The following is a 15,590-nucleotide window of genomic DNA, read 5'->3' as shown; positions in this document are numbered from 1 at the left end:
AATAATCAAGTTAATAAAACAACTATAATTTAACTAATAATATTAGAATTCAAATACTTTATAAAATTGAATCAAAACTACTACCAAAAACTTATTCAACTTAATCATAACATTAAGACGTGAAGAATATTTAAAAATCATCATCAAATTATCCATTTTTTGATTTTTTTTTCGCCCCTCCCCTTCATTAATAATTCAATATTCAATATTCAATTTTAATTTAATTCCAATTCAAATAATTTGTATATTAATCACTATTTAAATCATTTGTCATAGTAACTTTCATTTCGATTTCAATTCAATTTCATCTCATTTTATTTCATTACATTCATTCATTCATTCAATCTTCATTTTTCATTTCAATTCATTTTTAAAACAATATAAATTAATCATTGATCATTTATTACTAATTTAAATTGTTATTGATTGTTTACCTTTTTATTTGGTCTTCATTATCATAATATCTATACTTTTTGATACTTTTATTTTTGAAATCATTCATAATTATTTATTACATTAAAATTAAATTTATAAACTAAATTAAATTTAAATCAAATAAAGATAAAAAATTATAATATCATATGCGTGATTCAAATTTTAGAGCTATATCAAGTAATAAAGCTGCAGTTACAATAACGACAAGTTTATATGATAGAAGAGCATTAGATGTAACATCAGATAAACCTTTAGTAAATTCATTAAATTATTTAACTTATTTAGTTAGTTCATCAGCAAAAGTAAGAGAAACTTTATCTATTGATGGTGGTATAGAAAGATTAATTGAAATTTTACATGAATGTCATAATTTTAAAAAATTTATTAATGATAATGATGAAAAACAAATTTTAATTGCATGGAAATGGACTTTAGCTTTTCAATGTCTTGTATTGATTGGTACTAGAGGAACTGAAAAAATTAGACAAAAAGTTGTAAAAGCTGGAATTTTACCTATTATTGCAACTGTTTTAGATAATTATATTTCATTACATGAAAGATCATTTTTACATAATAATAATAATAATACTAATAATAATGGTGTGTTGGGATGTAATAATAATAATAATCATTCAAATTCAAATTTAAATCTTAATCTAAATCAAGGGAATGAACAAGATGAACAACAATTATTTCTTAATACTGTGAATGATATTGTAAATCCATTTCATTCACATTTTCAAAATCAATTTCAAAATCAAATATCTCAAAATGAACAAATAATTAATAATGGTAATGGATTAAGATATATAAGTCCAACAAATATAAATTCAGATCAAACACTAGTGAATCAAAACGTTTTTCAACAACAACAACAAGAACAATCTGAAAATCCAATATATAGTAATACAAGATTAAATACAAATGATGAAGATGAAGTTGAAGAAGCAATAATTGATGGGAATTTTTTAAACATGAATATAAATAATAATCAAGATAATAATAACACTACTACCAATAATAATAATGGGAATAATAATTATTATTCTCAATTCTCAGCAGCTGCAGCAGCATTTGAAGCAACTTCTATTTCAACTAATCAATCAAATTTATTAATGGATCAATTTATATCACTAAAAGATATTGATTTACAAGATATTGAAAATTCAAGTATTGAACATTTAATACAACTACTCAAATTATCAAAATATGAAAATAATGAATTTGCAAATGATGAAAATAATATATTGAATACATCAATTGAATTAGATATTAAAAGAAATTTTATAACTTTAAACCTTTTGGAAAAATTAAAAGAAATAAAAGAAACTGAATCTTTTAGCGATAATCAAAATTATTCAATTAATTATGAAGAAAATTATAATGATACAGAATATGATATGGATAGTAATTTACAATTTTTATCAGATTTATATCAAAGAAATTTAGATATTAATGGTAAAAACAATTCGAGTAATAAATTAGCTGTTAGATCATTTACTAAAACTGGAGTCGTTATTCCAAAAGATGATGATATAGTTTGGTCATTACAATTATTAGCATATATTTCTAAATATCCATACCTCAAGGATATTTTACAAAATACTCATTTAATTCTTAATATGAGTATAAGAGATAAACAAATTAAATTATATATTGAAAATCAATTAAAATTATCAAATAATAATTCCATTACTACCACCAACACTACCAAATCTTCAAGAAATTCAAGTATATCAACAACAACCAAGAAATACCCCAAGAGGGAAACAATAATTCCGAAATCAAGGAAAAAAAAATTAAAAACTACATTTTTAGAAAGATTTAATCCAAGTGCATCAAATTCTCCACAAATGATTACTTCATTAAATGATGATGATGATAATTTAATTTTAAAAGATGATAAATTTAATTTATGTAATAATCATCAAAATTTAGAAAATGGACAAGTTAATTTAAATGAAGGTGATGAAATTGAAGAAAATGCAGAAGTGGAAGATGACGATGAAGATGAAGAAGATGATGAAGAAGAAGATGATGATGAAGACGAAGAAGATCCAGAAGATGAAGAAGAAGAAGATTTAGAAGAAAGTTTATCAAATTCAAGTGAAGATGATTCAACAATAAAAGATTCAAATCCAAAAGATAATTACCTAAAGCATTTTTATAACTCAATACAAGAAATAAATAAAATTGAAAATGCACTACTCAAGAAAATTAAATATAATCAATTAAATTTAAAATTAAATAATTTTATTGAATTTGAATTTAAAAAATTATCAATTTTAATTATCCAAAAACGTCAACAATATAAAACTCACCTAAAAACCAAATGGAATTATGAAAATTATAAAAATTTCGATATAGATGATATATCATCAACTACATCATCCACATCATCAACTACATCATCACCAACTTTCACCACCACCACCCAAGATTTAGATTCATCACTTTTTGAAATTCAAAAATTAAACCTTTTCCCACTAGTTGAAAATTTTACATTTTTATCAGGTACAGATATGTATTATTGGTCAGGTGTTATAATGAGAAATTCATGTAGAAGAAATGATTTAAAAGGTGGAATTCGTCAATGTGGAAATTTAAAATGTTCGAAATGGGAAACTTATCCAAGAGAATTTAGTAAATGTCGTCGTTGTAAAAGAACAAAATATTGTTCAAGAGATTGTCAAATGAAAGCTTGGCATTGTCATCGAAATTGGTGTATTCCTTCAAGTTCAAGTTCTTCAAGTACTATTACTAATAATACTGTGAATACTAATACAATGACTAATACTACTACTAATAATAATAATAATAATAATAATGATAATCTTGGAGGTAATAATAATAATAATACTAATGGTTGATGATTATATGAGATTTGATAATGAATAATAAGATTTATTTATAGAATTATTTAGTTTATTTACAAATGAATAACACGAATGAAGAAATAAAGAAATTATTAAATTGACTTTCTTTAGCAATTGAAGTAAAGTAGTAGAAATGGCTTAAAAACTGTGAAGTGAAATCTGGTGTAAGAACTTATTAATAAGTAATATCCATTTAACTTCTTCACTAACTTTCCATATTAATTTTCAATTTATTTAATTCAAATTTAATATTTTCAGAGTATAGTTAAATTCTCACAATTGAGATTAAGAGTTCAAATCTAATATACATATATTATTTAAATATCTATATAATAATTTATTCCTCATTTGCAGCTTTATCACTTAATACACCACTTTCTTTAATCAAATCATTAATCTCATCACTTTTCCAAATCTTCTTAATTAATTTTTCTTTTTCGGTATCAAAACTTATAGTTGCAAATTCAATTTTATCACTGTTCAAATTAGATAAATCCATTGTCTTGGATAATATAGTAATTGCCAATTCACAACCACTTCTCAAAGTTAAATCATCATTATAATCCTTTTTCAATAAAGTTTGAACTTGTGAAGTATTTGCTCCAATACTTGTCGCTTTCCAACCTGAAAAATTCCCAGATGGATTTGAAGTATATAATTGATATTCAAATCTATTATCCCAACCCGCGTACAAAAATGATACACCAAATGGTCGTAATCCTCCATGTTGAGTATATCCTTGTTTTATATTTGCAACTCTTTTAATTAAAATTTCACATGGAATTTCTTCATTATAAGTTTTTAAATAATTTTGTGATTGTACTCTTGCATTATTTACTAAAATTGATGCATCAGATGTCATCCCAGCTACTGCACATATTAATTGATCATTTATAATATATATTTTTTCTGATGATCCATCATCATCTAATAATTTTGATGTTATTTTTTTTTCACAAGCTAGGACTATACCTTCTTTTGTAACTATTCCTAATGCTGTACCTGCCATTGAAATGGCTTCTTGAGCGTATTCGACTTGATATAATCTACCTTCTGGAGAAAAAATTGTTGTTCTTGAATCATATCTTCTTGACATTTTGTAATTGAAATTTGTATATTATGGTGAATTGTCCTTAAAGAAATTGTAAGTTGATCTTAGGTGCTTGAGCTTAATATTTAATTGTATCAAGTCTGATGTTTTCGACACAAATTGATGATTTATATAAGTCAATTGAACGTCGTGAATATGATATCTTTGGATTTGAAACAATGGTTGTAAAAACTTGTAATATCAATTGGTGGCAATAGTTAATTTTTTTGCAAATTGAAACAAAATCTAAAGTTTTTAGTGTCGTGTCAAGAGAAGAGTTCTTTGGTTACAGAAATAAATATTACCAAAAAAATATTAACCAAAATTATTTAAAATCAGCTCCAAAACCATAACCAAGTTTACTTCTTTCTAACTTTAAAACATTTCTTATAATACTAAAACAATGTTGTGATGTCAGTATTTATAAGTTCAAGTAATGTACCAATAGGTTATACAACTCCACAATTTCCCTCAATTTTCTGGCCAATAGGTTCAACAAGACCATCATATTTAAATTCATTTTTATATTATTCATGGGATATTTGGAGATTTACAGTATATTGGTCATTAATATTATCTGGTTCTTTATATTTTTGTGTTGGTTCATTAGCTATGTTAAGTTCAATTTTAAATAATTATAGACATAAAATACCAATAAATAGTTTTAAAATTATAACTTTTATTTTTGTATTTATGAGTTATATATTTGTTGGATTATTGAAAGGTTTTATTGGTGGGGCTATTATTGGGGTTATATTGGCTGCGATATATCAAGCTGGTAGTTTGACGATGAGTTGTTGGATTCCTTTGACTTGGTCTATTGCTCAAATTTTATATGATATTGCTTCTTCATATCTGATAAGTTCAATTATTTTATAGAGCAAATAAATTAATGTTTAATAATAAATTATTTACTTGTATAAGGTTGAATTTGCTCTTCTAAATATGTCCAAACTTTTTGTCCATTTTCAACATCATTTAAATCATCTCTACAAGTTCCCTTTTTACCAAATGATATAATATATTCACCATTTTGAACTTCTGGACTCAATGCAGCATAAATTTCAGTATATGCACCTAAAGAACTTTCATGAGTTATCATACCACCAAAAAAATTCTCCAACTTATTTAAATTCCTACTTAATCCAGTTTTAAGATATCCCGGACATAAAGCAACACTGATCACAGAATTATTTTGGTTGTGTAATGACCATTGTTTTGATAGTATTATTGAAATTGCTTTTGATTGTGAATATATGGTTAAATTACTTGGTTCTTTTGTTTGTCTAAAATTTGGATCTGAGAAATAAAGCCCATTCTGTGGTGCCCAAAAATGAGATGTTGATGATACCCAAACTATTCTACATGAGCCTGGTTCTAATGTTTTTGAGGTTGATATTAGTAATGGATCTAAATAGTGTTGTAATAAAAAAGGTGCAATACAATTCACACCTAATTGCAACTCGTAATCTTGTTTTGTGAATTCCCCCTTTCTTGGCATCATTACTCCAGCATTATGTACAATTATATCTAGTTTATTCTCAAGTTTGAGAAATTCATCAACTGCTGGTTTTATTGTAATCAAATCAGCAAGATCTACTTTTATAAAATTTAGTAAGTGTTTCCTATCTTCTTGACCTTTAACTAGTTCATCAATAGCTGCTCTTGTCGTTACCTCATTTCTTGCAAATATATAAATCTTAATATCAGTATTATTAAATAATTTTTTAACTACTTCATATCCAATACCTGAATTACCACCAGTTATAATTAATACTTTTCCCAGATCTTTGGGCCATTTATCTTCTGTAAAACTTGGTTTACCTGGATACAATCCTTGTAACACTTCTCTCCAATTTTGAAATGATTTTGAGGGTATGTTTACTGACATATTTTGAATGAATGAATACATATAAAGCAAGTTTAATAAAAATGTAAGTTATATAATGATCAAATTGATAATCAGAAAATATCGTGCGGCTCAAGATCTAAAAATTCGAGCCGCACAACTAATGGTTCTTTGAATTTTGAAATTTGTTTTATTTTTCAAGAATCACCGTCGGTTCGTTCTTTATCAAAATGTCATATAAGATTCTAGATTATTTCAAGACTAAGAAAATAGTCAATCAAACAATTACTTTCAAAGTACCAGTAGATTATTCAAGTACTCATCCAAACCCTCCCTTAATTGACGTTACAATTACTATCACTCAAAAATATGACAAAACATTTCATTCTGAAAAAGACGGTTTTGAAGAAATTATATTACCTGAAAACCCAAATTTAATGTTATATTTACAAGGTGGTCCTGGATTTGGATGTAACATACCTACAGATTACTCAGGAATGACTAAAGTGTTATTAGATGAAGGATATCAAATTGTATGGTTAGATCAAAGAGGAACAGGATTAAGTACTCCACTTGATTGTTTAACCAGAAAACAAAATACTCCAGCAAATAAGTACTATGATAAATTATTTGAATATTTGATTCACTTTAGAGCTGATTCTATAGTTAAAGATGCTGAACATATTAGAAAAATATTAATTGGAGATAATAAATGGTCATTATTAGGTCAATCATATGGTGGATTTTGTTGTTTTACGTATTTATCATTTTATTCAGATTCAATTAAACAAGTATTAATAACTGGTGGAGTTCCACCAATTGGTAAAACTGTTGATGACGTATATACACAAACATATAAACGAACAGAAGAAAGAAATATTCATTATTACAACAAGTACCCACAAGATATTGAAAGAGTTATTGGAATATGTGATTATTTAGAGCGTAATCACCCAGACGTAATCTTACCTAATGGTGGTACATTATCTGTTGAAAGATTTCAACAATTAGGTTTGAATTTTGGTGCCACTGGAGGGACTGATAAAATTCACTCAATAGTTACTAAATTTCATTCAGATTTGAAACAATTTAAAAAACTAAGTTTGAATACATTAACTTTAATTCAAGATCTGATGTCTTTTGATACCAATAATATTTATGCGTTCTTTCAAGAAGCGATATATTGTGACGGTAATATGAAATCAAATTGGAGTGCTGATAGACTTAGGTACGCTCCAGGCAATGAAACTTTCACACATAACACAGACATAATATATTTTACAGGAGAAATGGTATACAAAAGTATGTTTACAGACTACACCCTGTTAAGAGAGTATAGAAGTCTAGCAGATAAATTGCACGACTACGAGAATTGGTCACAATTATATGATATTGATAAGCTTAAACTGATTACATGGGATCAAGTCCCAATAGTAGCAGCAACTTATTATTCAGATCAATACGTTGATTTTAAATTAACTGAACATGTTAAAAATAACATTGTATCACCAGATAATTTGAGACAATTTATAACTAATGAATTTTTTCATAATGGGTTAAGAGCTAATCCTGAAAAGATATTAGGTTCTTTATTTAAATTATTAGATGATGATATAGATTAAAAAAGAAATTCTTGAGTCTATTCTAGTAATGAATATTCAGTTTGTTTTAAATATATCAAAGTTAAAGGATTACATAAAGCATTCTTCAAAGTATTACACAAATGACTATTACGAATAAATTTTACAAAAGCTGCTTTTTATATTTTAATTGATGACATAAATTAAGCTATATAATTACTAGGTACAAATCCAATTCTATATTCACCATTAGCATCTCTTTTCAACCCAACAACCCAATTCAAATTATTTTGTTGATAAACATAATCAATTTGTTGTAAATCATACAACACTTCAATAATGTCACCTTGATTAAAAGTCAAATCACCAATTTCCGAACCTTGGAAATCGTATTGAGCAATTTGAGTGGTTTTATTTAATTTATCTAATTTACTAAACAAATACTCTAGTAAATTGATCTTATATGAGTCTGTAATAATTTGATGTGTTTTGGTTGATTCGAAAATTGGATAGTCGGAGAAATGTTGTGTTGGTTGTGGAGCTAATTTGATTTCATTTTTTGCGGAGTTGTATATTTTTTTAAGATGTCTATCCGCTGTATTACCTTGTTCATTACCGTAATGAGCCATTGAATGAGTTGATAATGAACTTACATCTGAATCTGAAATTTCTGAAACGTCATCGTCACTTAAAGTTAATGACTCCATTGAATTTGAAGAACTTTGTGAATAGATTGGAATGGGTTGTGGTTTTGATTGTGGTTGTGATGCGTAAAATGATATTGTTTTCATTCTTGGTGGTAATGTTGGTGGTTGAGGTTTTGATTGTTCTGAAATTACTTCTGGTGGATCAATTAATTTTCTTGGATGATAAGTTTCTGATTGATTTGAATTTGGATTATTATATTTCTTGAATGATTCGAGGGTATCTGATTCTATTGTGTCATTAAACATTCCTTGTGATGGATTATTTGGTTTGACTACATGTTTTCTTTCATTTACTTTATTAGTTATACTCAATAAAAATTTATGAGTATTCAGTGATTTGTCTTTATCATCTATTTCTTCGTTAATTAATTCTGGATTTTTATTTTGAATTACTGTTAAAAATGATTCAATTTGTAACCTTGTTTTGGTAACGTCTTGTTCCCATTGATTTGTTATTGATTCATAATCTGGAATTTTATCGGTTACTAAACCATAAAACACTGCGAAATATCTTAGAGTTTCCATTATATTTTTATATATTGATGTTTGTTTACATATGAGTAATTTGGTGATTGTTTCAACAAATTCATCCAAAAATGACATGATGTGTGGTAAAATAGTTATAGTTTTGTCATTCAAATAATGAAACGCTTTATCTACGTCATTAAATTGATGTTGTAATTTATCTAATTCCTTTTGATCTTTTTCACTTAATGGTATTTGTTTTTGATTTAATTTTGCAATTTTACGATCTAATCTATCTTGATCTTCTCTTTTTCTATCTCTTTTTTTGATAAGTTTCAAAGTTTCATTTAATCTTTTTCTCATGGTTTTAATTTTAGGTATAACAGTATCGATGTAATCTGCACATTCATTATCTAAATGAAATTTTAAAGCTCCAATTGATTGCATATATTGAAATAGTTCATCATTTACACAATCCACTAAAAATTGTCGTTCTTTTGGATGAATATGCGGAATTTCAGATTCTGCTTCATAAACATCATATTCATGATAATATTTCTCAATATTTTTAAATTGTAATGAATTGTGACCAATTAAATTTTGAAATTCATAAATTACTTTCATATTTATTGACATAACATGAGGTATAATTTTTTTAAATAATTGATTATTTTGAGTTATTAAATATTTCAATCCCAGATTTGCTTGTTTAATATCATGTTCATAATTTTTAATTAATTCATCATCTTGATCAAAATCTCTATGATAAAAAGTTACAGTATCTTTTATATTATGACCTAAATGACTTGCTTCTGTATAAATATGATCTCCTACTCCCTTTATATGAGATCCTACATTATTTGAAAATGATTTTAATGTATTTACAGCCATTGATGATTTAAGATCTCGTGTAATTTTTTAATTGTTCATCAAATTGAATTCAAGTAAAGCATTTAAAGCATATCAATGGATAACTGAACAAGATTGAGTTGTTGTATGACTTTTTCTAAAGCTTATTGATAAAAAGTTAAGAAAATATTCAAAAAAGTCATTATTATTAAACTAATGGGCTTTTTCGGATAAAAAATTAACATTCAAAATATTCGCTTCTAAAAATAGGAAACATCAAATATTTATTATATTCATTAACTTGTAAGTTAAAGGATAGATAATTAGTATGATAAGAGTATTGAAGAGGTTGAGATAAATTACTAACGGTTTTATATGAATTGTATTTAATCTGACTTCAACAGTTTACTACAATTACATTCCGTGAAATCAATAAAAAAAGAAAGTTCAAGTACGAATCCAGTACATATACGATCAGCGATCAGGTTTTAGCTTAACAGTTATAAACATATCATATATTTATATTCTAAAAAACGAGATAGTGTTCTTTCTTACTCCAAATACTATTTAAAAAATTTATAAATCAAACAATTAAATTTTTTAAATGTTGATAAAGTCCACCTAATTTAGATTCAACTGATTGTGAGATTAATTTAAATTTGGTTTGTTCATTATTACCTTTCAATTCTTTCTCGACTGCTTCTTTATAGGTTTTGTATTTATGATCTGATACATTTTCACTCAACTCTTTATAAATCTTAAACAAAGTTCTATTAATGTCATCTTGTTTAACACTAGAATAGTTACCGCCATAAATTAATGTTAAAAATTTATCATTCAATTCTTCAAATGTTTCATCACCAATAAATTTTATATTTTTAACATTTGATATATTTGAATCAGTTAAACCAGACCAAACTGATGAAAAATCAATTTTTGAATTATATTCGTAACCCAAAGCTTCTGATATACTTGCATTAATAACATATACATTATTTTCAATATCTCTTAACTTTATAAATTCTTCACCTAAACAAGCAGTAATTAAAAATAATACAATTAATTTAACATAAAACATGGTATAAAAGCAGTTTCTTTAAATTTTGTGTTGATATTCAATATTTGCCAAAAAAACAAGGTTCGGAGAATTAATGATATATAAATACAATTAAAAAAATTTCTCAATAAAAGGGATAAAAAGGGATAATATAACTAGTATAGAGTCTACTTTTATTCAAAATTAAGGTAATTATTAAACATAAGTCAACAGTACAAATGAAGCCTTACGAATTTTAAAAAGAAGACAACTAGTACTTAAAATGCACTAAATCTAAAATGTTTAATCACTGCTTTTTTAAATACTAATTTTAGTACTGTACTTTTATACTTATTGTTTCATCAGTTTTTAAATCTTTAAACTTATAATAAAATGCAAATTTTATATAAATTAAGTTCTTAATTAAAAACCAAGTTTTAGACTTCAATTATTTTATTAAGTAAAGCACAATACAATGTTTTACAAGAAATTACCCCCCTATTTTCTACATATTCCTAAATTTACATCATGCAAAAAATCTTCTTTTGAATTTAATCCTTACTACTTCTATAACATCATTAATGTAACATTAGATTTGTGAATCAATGTAGAGCACAATTCAGAATGAAATAATTTGTTTGTTATTTTTTCCGAAAAAAAGGTAAATCAGCGAGTGGAAATTCTGAAACAATTTGGTTTCAAATTACATCACCGTATTTCCTTAAATTCGTATTTTAGTAACTTGACACACAAATTCAATATATCATTCATTGAAACTAATAAAAATTTAAAAAATGTGTCTATATTTAGAAATGAACATGTAATCATTAACTTGAGTTAATTCAGGCTAAACTTTAATTTGTTAGAGCCTTGTTATTTAATAGTATTTTTGGTTTGTATCTTTAATTGTATTTAATTAAAACTTAGTAAAATGCATGCTCGCCATTTTAGATCTAAGTAATAATGACTCAAATTGTGAATTATTTGTGGTTACTTTTAAAGAGACTTTTTGTCTACTGTGCCCATTTCAATAAATTAAAGGATTTCAGTTGAAGAATTTAAAACTCACTTTGTTTTAAATTCATAACTTTATTGATCAAAAAGATAAAGATATGACATCATACATTATACGCGCTAGATAAAAGTAAGGTCCAAATTTACTTTCTGAATAATCTCAATATAGAATTAATCAAATGATGGTTAATTTGTTTTTCATGTATTCAAACTACTATACTATTACATGTCGCTAAAATAAAACTTTACCAATATGTAAGTACATACAGATGAAGAAGAAAATTACCTTGGATATAGTATCGATTTGTGATAAATTGTACGATACCGAGTGAAATTGCTAAAATTAACTGATCAAAGACTTTAATAACTAAAAAATCAGTTAATTGTAATTGATTGACATTCTCGAAAACGAGCTTAAAACTTGTAAAACATCAAATTTTGTTTTGCTTTCTACTCGGAGTTTAATATCTAAACTTTGTTATTTTTATCTGGATCTTGTACAGGTTACATGTATTTGTAATTTTAGTTAAACCGACTAAAAGAAGCTTTCGGGTTCTTCTTGATTCTCAATTATTACCAATCAAAATTTGATCTAATTTGTTGCAAATTTTACGCAAAAAACCATAATTTTCATTATGAAACCTAAATTAAAAGAACGAAATAATATATTATATATCTCTTAGAAGGAGTTAAAAAAATTCCTGAGACAAAGATTAAAAAAGATGTTGGTAAACCAATCTTGGGATACTAAGATCAAGATAGCTGATAGATTTAATTGGTCTTGTGAGTTTATATTTATTATAAAACGTACATTTAAAAAACGATTCAAATTGGTTGCAAGATGCATTATATGCTTGTAAAAGATTAAATAGTATCTAATCCTCAATTTGAGAAAATTAATCAAGAAATAACCGAATTTTTTGAAGTAATATGTTGGTGCAATTATAAATAGCAATTATAGAAAAAGGTTGCAAAATATTTTCATTCCACAAAACAAAATTAGGTCACACTTGCTCTAATTCAATCAAAGATCAAGACAGAATTATTAGTCGAGTTCGATCCCAAAGTCTCACAAATTGAGATCACAACGCCGTACTAACGTATAATGACATACTTTGATTTTAAAATTTTATTTATATTTCTTGGTTTATAACACACCACAATTTTAAAGTTGAATCTGATTCAATTGCTATAAAATTTAAAGTTTTTCAAATTGGTCTCAAGTATATAAATATAACTTGAATTCCCCTTCCATTTTTAACTTTAATTCATTCAACAATTAACTCAACTACATACAATTGAAAACATCCATAATGACTAATCAACCACATAAATTATTTTATAAAGGAGCAGATAACGATTTCGTTATATTCATTGATTCACCAGAATTATTTCAAAAATTCAAAAAAGGAGATACCACTATTCCATTAATTGATATAGTTTCTATTTTCAAAGTATTTATAAATAGACAAGGTGGAGCAGAAGGTATATTAGATGAAGCATCAAAACAAGATTTAAGTAATGAATTTAAAACTTCAAATGTTGATGAAGCTATCAAAATAATTTTAGATAAAGGAGAAGATAAACATAATATTGATGTTGATCATGGAATTGCTTCTAAGAATGATTCAATTGGTGCTGGTAATACTGGTAATTAAGTTTAAGCTAATTAGAGAGAAAGATATAATATATGTTAATGTTTTTTTATGATTTAATGATTTTATAGTGTTGAAATATATAACAATATATTAAAAGTTATTTTAAATTACTAGCTACAAATTGTTAGCAATCAGTTTAAAGTTGAAGCATCAATTGTCCCATACTTTAATATAGAATTTTCTTCATATTCAATTTGTTCATCTATATTTTGTAAATTATTATTCATATTATGCATATCAGCAAATATGTGTTTATGTGCCCATATTTGACTACTCCATAATTGTACCGAGTATTGACAATTCATCTCGGTGTCAGTTTGAAATTTATAATTACCTTTTTTCATTAAACCAGAATAATTGAAATTTACTGTAAATTGGTTTTTATAATAACAAACATTTTGAAAAACCATATAATCTGATGGTGATTCTAACAAATAGTAAGCTTTAATTGATTTTGGAACTTGATTTAGGTAAATGAAATGATCTTTTGATTCAGAGCATGAACCATTATGTATATGATTAATTAATAAGTCTAGTTTTTCAAACCAGATATTCGATTCTTCTTGAGTTAAAAATAATAAAACAATTTCAAATTGAGTTGATTGAATCAAGAATCTTAATTTTATATTACCCACCAAGTTAACTTGTATACCATCTTGATCAGTATCATCAGTGATTATTGAACATTTAACTAATGGAATAATAAATTGAGGAACATATCTTTTCAAGGTTTTATTTCTTTTCAATTTTTCAACATATTTCAACAAAATTAAATGCCCCTTAAATAATAATATTGCATAATGTTTTAAAATTGGTTTATTGCCTTTAATATAAACAACAAATCCAACACCAATATAAATTGGAACTCCAAAAAATTCAGAACTTAAGTCATTAAATTTAAAACATAATTTTTCAAATTTGAAATATTGATTTTGTTTTGTTAAATATCTTTTAAAATCTACTATTAAATTTAATTTTTCATTTATTGAATTTGTATTATTTTGATTATTAATTTTATTAATTTTGGAATCTATTTCATTATGAATTTCTAAAATTTTTGTTGTGTCTCTATCTATTGATTCAAAGTCATCAATTACTGCTCTTGCAAAAACCAAGTAGTGAAAGATTCTTGACATTCCATTATGATGTAATGCCTGAAATGACAAATTTCTTTTTAGTTCTCCTTGATTTATACTACTTAAATGTTGTTCAATTCCTTTTTGATATTGATCAACTGCAATTTTAACTTTTTTACTCAATTCAAAACTATTCGAAAAAGTACAATCATCAACTTCATCATTTGAATTAAAAATATTTGAAATTTTATTTACTGCAATTGAATTTGAACAATAATATAGGTAATAAAATATTTCTAAACCTTCTTTTGAAATTGCTTCTAAAATGTTTTCAGTTTGTTCTGCAATACTTCCAGATCGATCATTTTTAATACCATCAAAAACTTGAGTTAATTTATCATGAGACTCAATTATTTTTTCTAGACATTCTTTAGCAATTATAAACGGTGTTGGTAATTCATGATGTGGTAATTCAAAATTTGAATAATAAAATCGAAATAATTCTTTACAATCATTAACATAAGATAATTCAGTTTTAACTATTTCATTTGACCTTTCTTCTAAATTATCATACCCCGAAGTATTTGCTGAATAAACTATTAGTGGTTTTGGTGTTTCTGTTATATTTTCAAAAGTGTTCGAGGAATTCAATAAGGTGGTTTGTTTCTTTCCCTTTTTTATAACTTTATCTCTAAATTTGAATGGTGAACGATTTTTATGTGATGGTTCTTTCAAAAAATTCAGTGGTAGTGAATCATATCCATTAATTGATGTTTTTAGTTGAGCTGCACCGTTTAAACTTCCAAAGGACTGCGCCAGTGGCATTGTGGTCCATATGTTGAAGTGTTTTTGAGTTGCCGAAATTAATTTGAGTTTTTTGTTATTTGATATTTTTAATTTTTCTGTTTCAAAATTCATTTGGGTGCAAAAATTAAAATTATTTAATGATTACATA

The 15,590-nt window shown here is 25.4% G+C and overlaps 9 protein-coding genes across 9 annotated transcripts; 4 read left to right on the top strand and 5 right to left on the bottom strand. All coding sequences in view use genetic code 12, as the record gives it.

The window, feature by feature from the left end:
• Window positions 1-581: 581 nt before the first annotated feature.
• MUB1 (Mub1p) lies at window positions 582-3,305 on the top strand (the record flags this gene model as incomplete). Its single annotated transcript, XM_051763816.1, has 1 exon — window positions 582-3,305. The coding sequence occupies one exon, from the start codon at window positions 582-584 to the stop codon at window positions 3,303-3,305; it is 2,724 nt and encodes a 907-aa protein (XP_051619309.1).
• Window positions 3,306-3,648: 343 nt separating this feature from the next.
• PRE9 (proteasome core particle subunit alpha 3) lies at window positions 3,649-4,407 on the bottom strand (the record flags this gene model as incomplete). Its single annotated transcript, XM_051763815.1, has 1 exon — window positions 3,649-4,407. One exon carries the CDS (start codon window positions 4,405-4,407, stop codon window positions 3,649-3,651), a length of 759 nt encoding a protein of 252 aa, XP_051619308.1.
• A 405-nt stretch (window positions 4,408-4,812) lies between these two features.
• On the top strand, window positions 4,813-5,280 carry KGF54_003247 (uncharacterized protein; the record flags this gene model as incomplete). The annotated part of the gene is made up of 1 exon (XM_051763814.1): window positions 4,813-5,280. The coding sequence occupies one exon, from the start codon at window positions 4,813-4,815 to the stop codon at window positions 5,278-5,280; it is 468 nt and encodes a 155-aa protein (XP_051619307.1).
• Window positions 5,281-5,308: 28 nt separating this feature from the next.
• Window positions 5,309-6,292, bottom strand: KGF54_003246 (RDH2; the record flags this gene model as incomplete). The annotated part of the gene is made up of 1 exon (XM_051763813.1): window positions 5,309-6,292. The coding sequence occupies one exon, from the start codon at window positions 6,290-6,292 to the stop codon at window positions 5,309-5,311; it is 984 nt and encodes a 327-aa protein (XP_051619306.1).
• Window positions 6,293-6,480: 188 nt separating this feature from the next.
• KGF54_003245 (uncharacterized protein) lies at window positions 6,481-7,872 on the top strand (the record flags this gene model as incomplete). Its single annotated transcript, XM_051763812.1, has 1 exon — window positions 6,481-7,872. One exon carries the CDS (start codon window positions 6,481-6,483, stop codon window positions 7,870-7,872), a length of 1,392 nt encoding a protein of 463 aa, XP_051619305.1.
• A 161-nt stretch (window positions 7,873-8,033) lies between these two features.
• On the bottom strand, window positions 8,034-9,893 carry KGF54_003244 (uncharacterized protein; the record flags this gene model as incomplete). The annotated part of the gene is made up of 1 exon (XM_051763811.1): window positions 8,034-9,893. One exon carries the CDS (start codon window positions 9,891-9,893, stop codon window positions 8,034-8,036), a length of 1,860 nt encoding a protein of 619 aa, XP_051619304.1.
• A 541-nt stretch (window positions 9,894-10,434) lies between these two features.
• Window positions 10,435-10,929, bottom strand: KGF54_003243 (uncharacterized protein; the record flags this gene model as incomplete). Its single annotated transcript, XM_051763810.1, has 1 exon — window positions 10,435-10,929. The coding sequence occupies one exon, from the start codon at window positions 10,927-10,929 to the stop codon at window positions 10,435-10,437; it is 495 nt and encodes a 164-aa protein (XP_051619303.1).
• A 2,285-nt stretch (window positions 10,930-13,214) lies between these two features.
• On the top strand, window positions 13,215-13,559 carry KGF54_003242 (uncharacterized protein; the record flags this gene model as incomplete). The annotated part of the gene is made up of 1 exon (XM_051763809.1): window positions 13,215-13,559. One exon carries the CDS (start codon window positions 13,215-13,217, stop codon window positions 13,557-13,559), a length of 345 nt encoding a protein of 114 aa, XP_051619302.1.
• Window positions 13,560-13,690: 131 nt separating this feature from the next.
• KGF54_003241 (uncharacterized protein) lies at window positions 13,691-15,460 on the bottom strand (the record flags this gene model as incomplete). Its single annotated transcript, XM_051763808.1, has 1 exon — window positions 13,691-15,460. One exon carries the CDS (start codon window positions 15,458-15,460, stop codon window positions 13,691-13,693), a length of 1,770 nt encoding a protein of 589 aa, XP_051619301.1.
• Between the last annotated feature and the right edge of the window lie 130 nt (window positions 15,461-15,590).

Source organism: Candida jiufengensis, assembly GCF_024610255.1.
Source record: "Candida jiufengensis strain CBS 10846 chromosome Unknown scaffold2, whole genome shotgun sequence".
Taxonomy (NCBI): Eukaryota; Fungi; Ascomycota; class Pichiomycetes; order Serinales; family Debaryomycetaceae; genus Lodderomyces; species Lodderomyces jiufengensis.
Note: the sequence above shows the minus strand (reverse complement) of the source record. Positions and strands in the feature narration are given on the sequence as shown.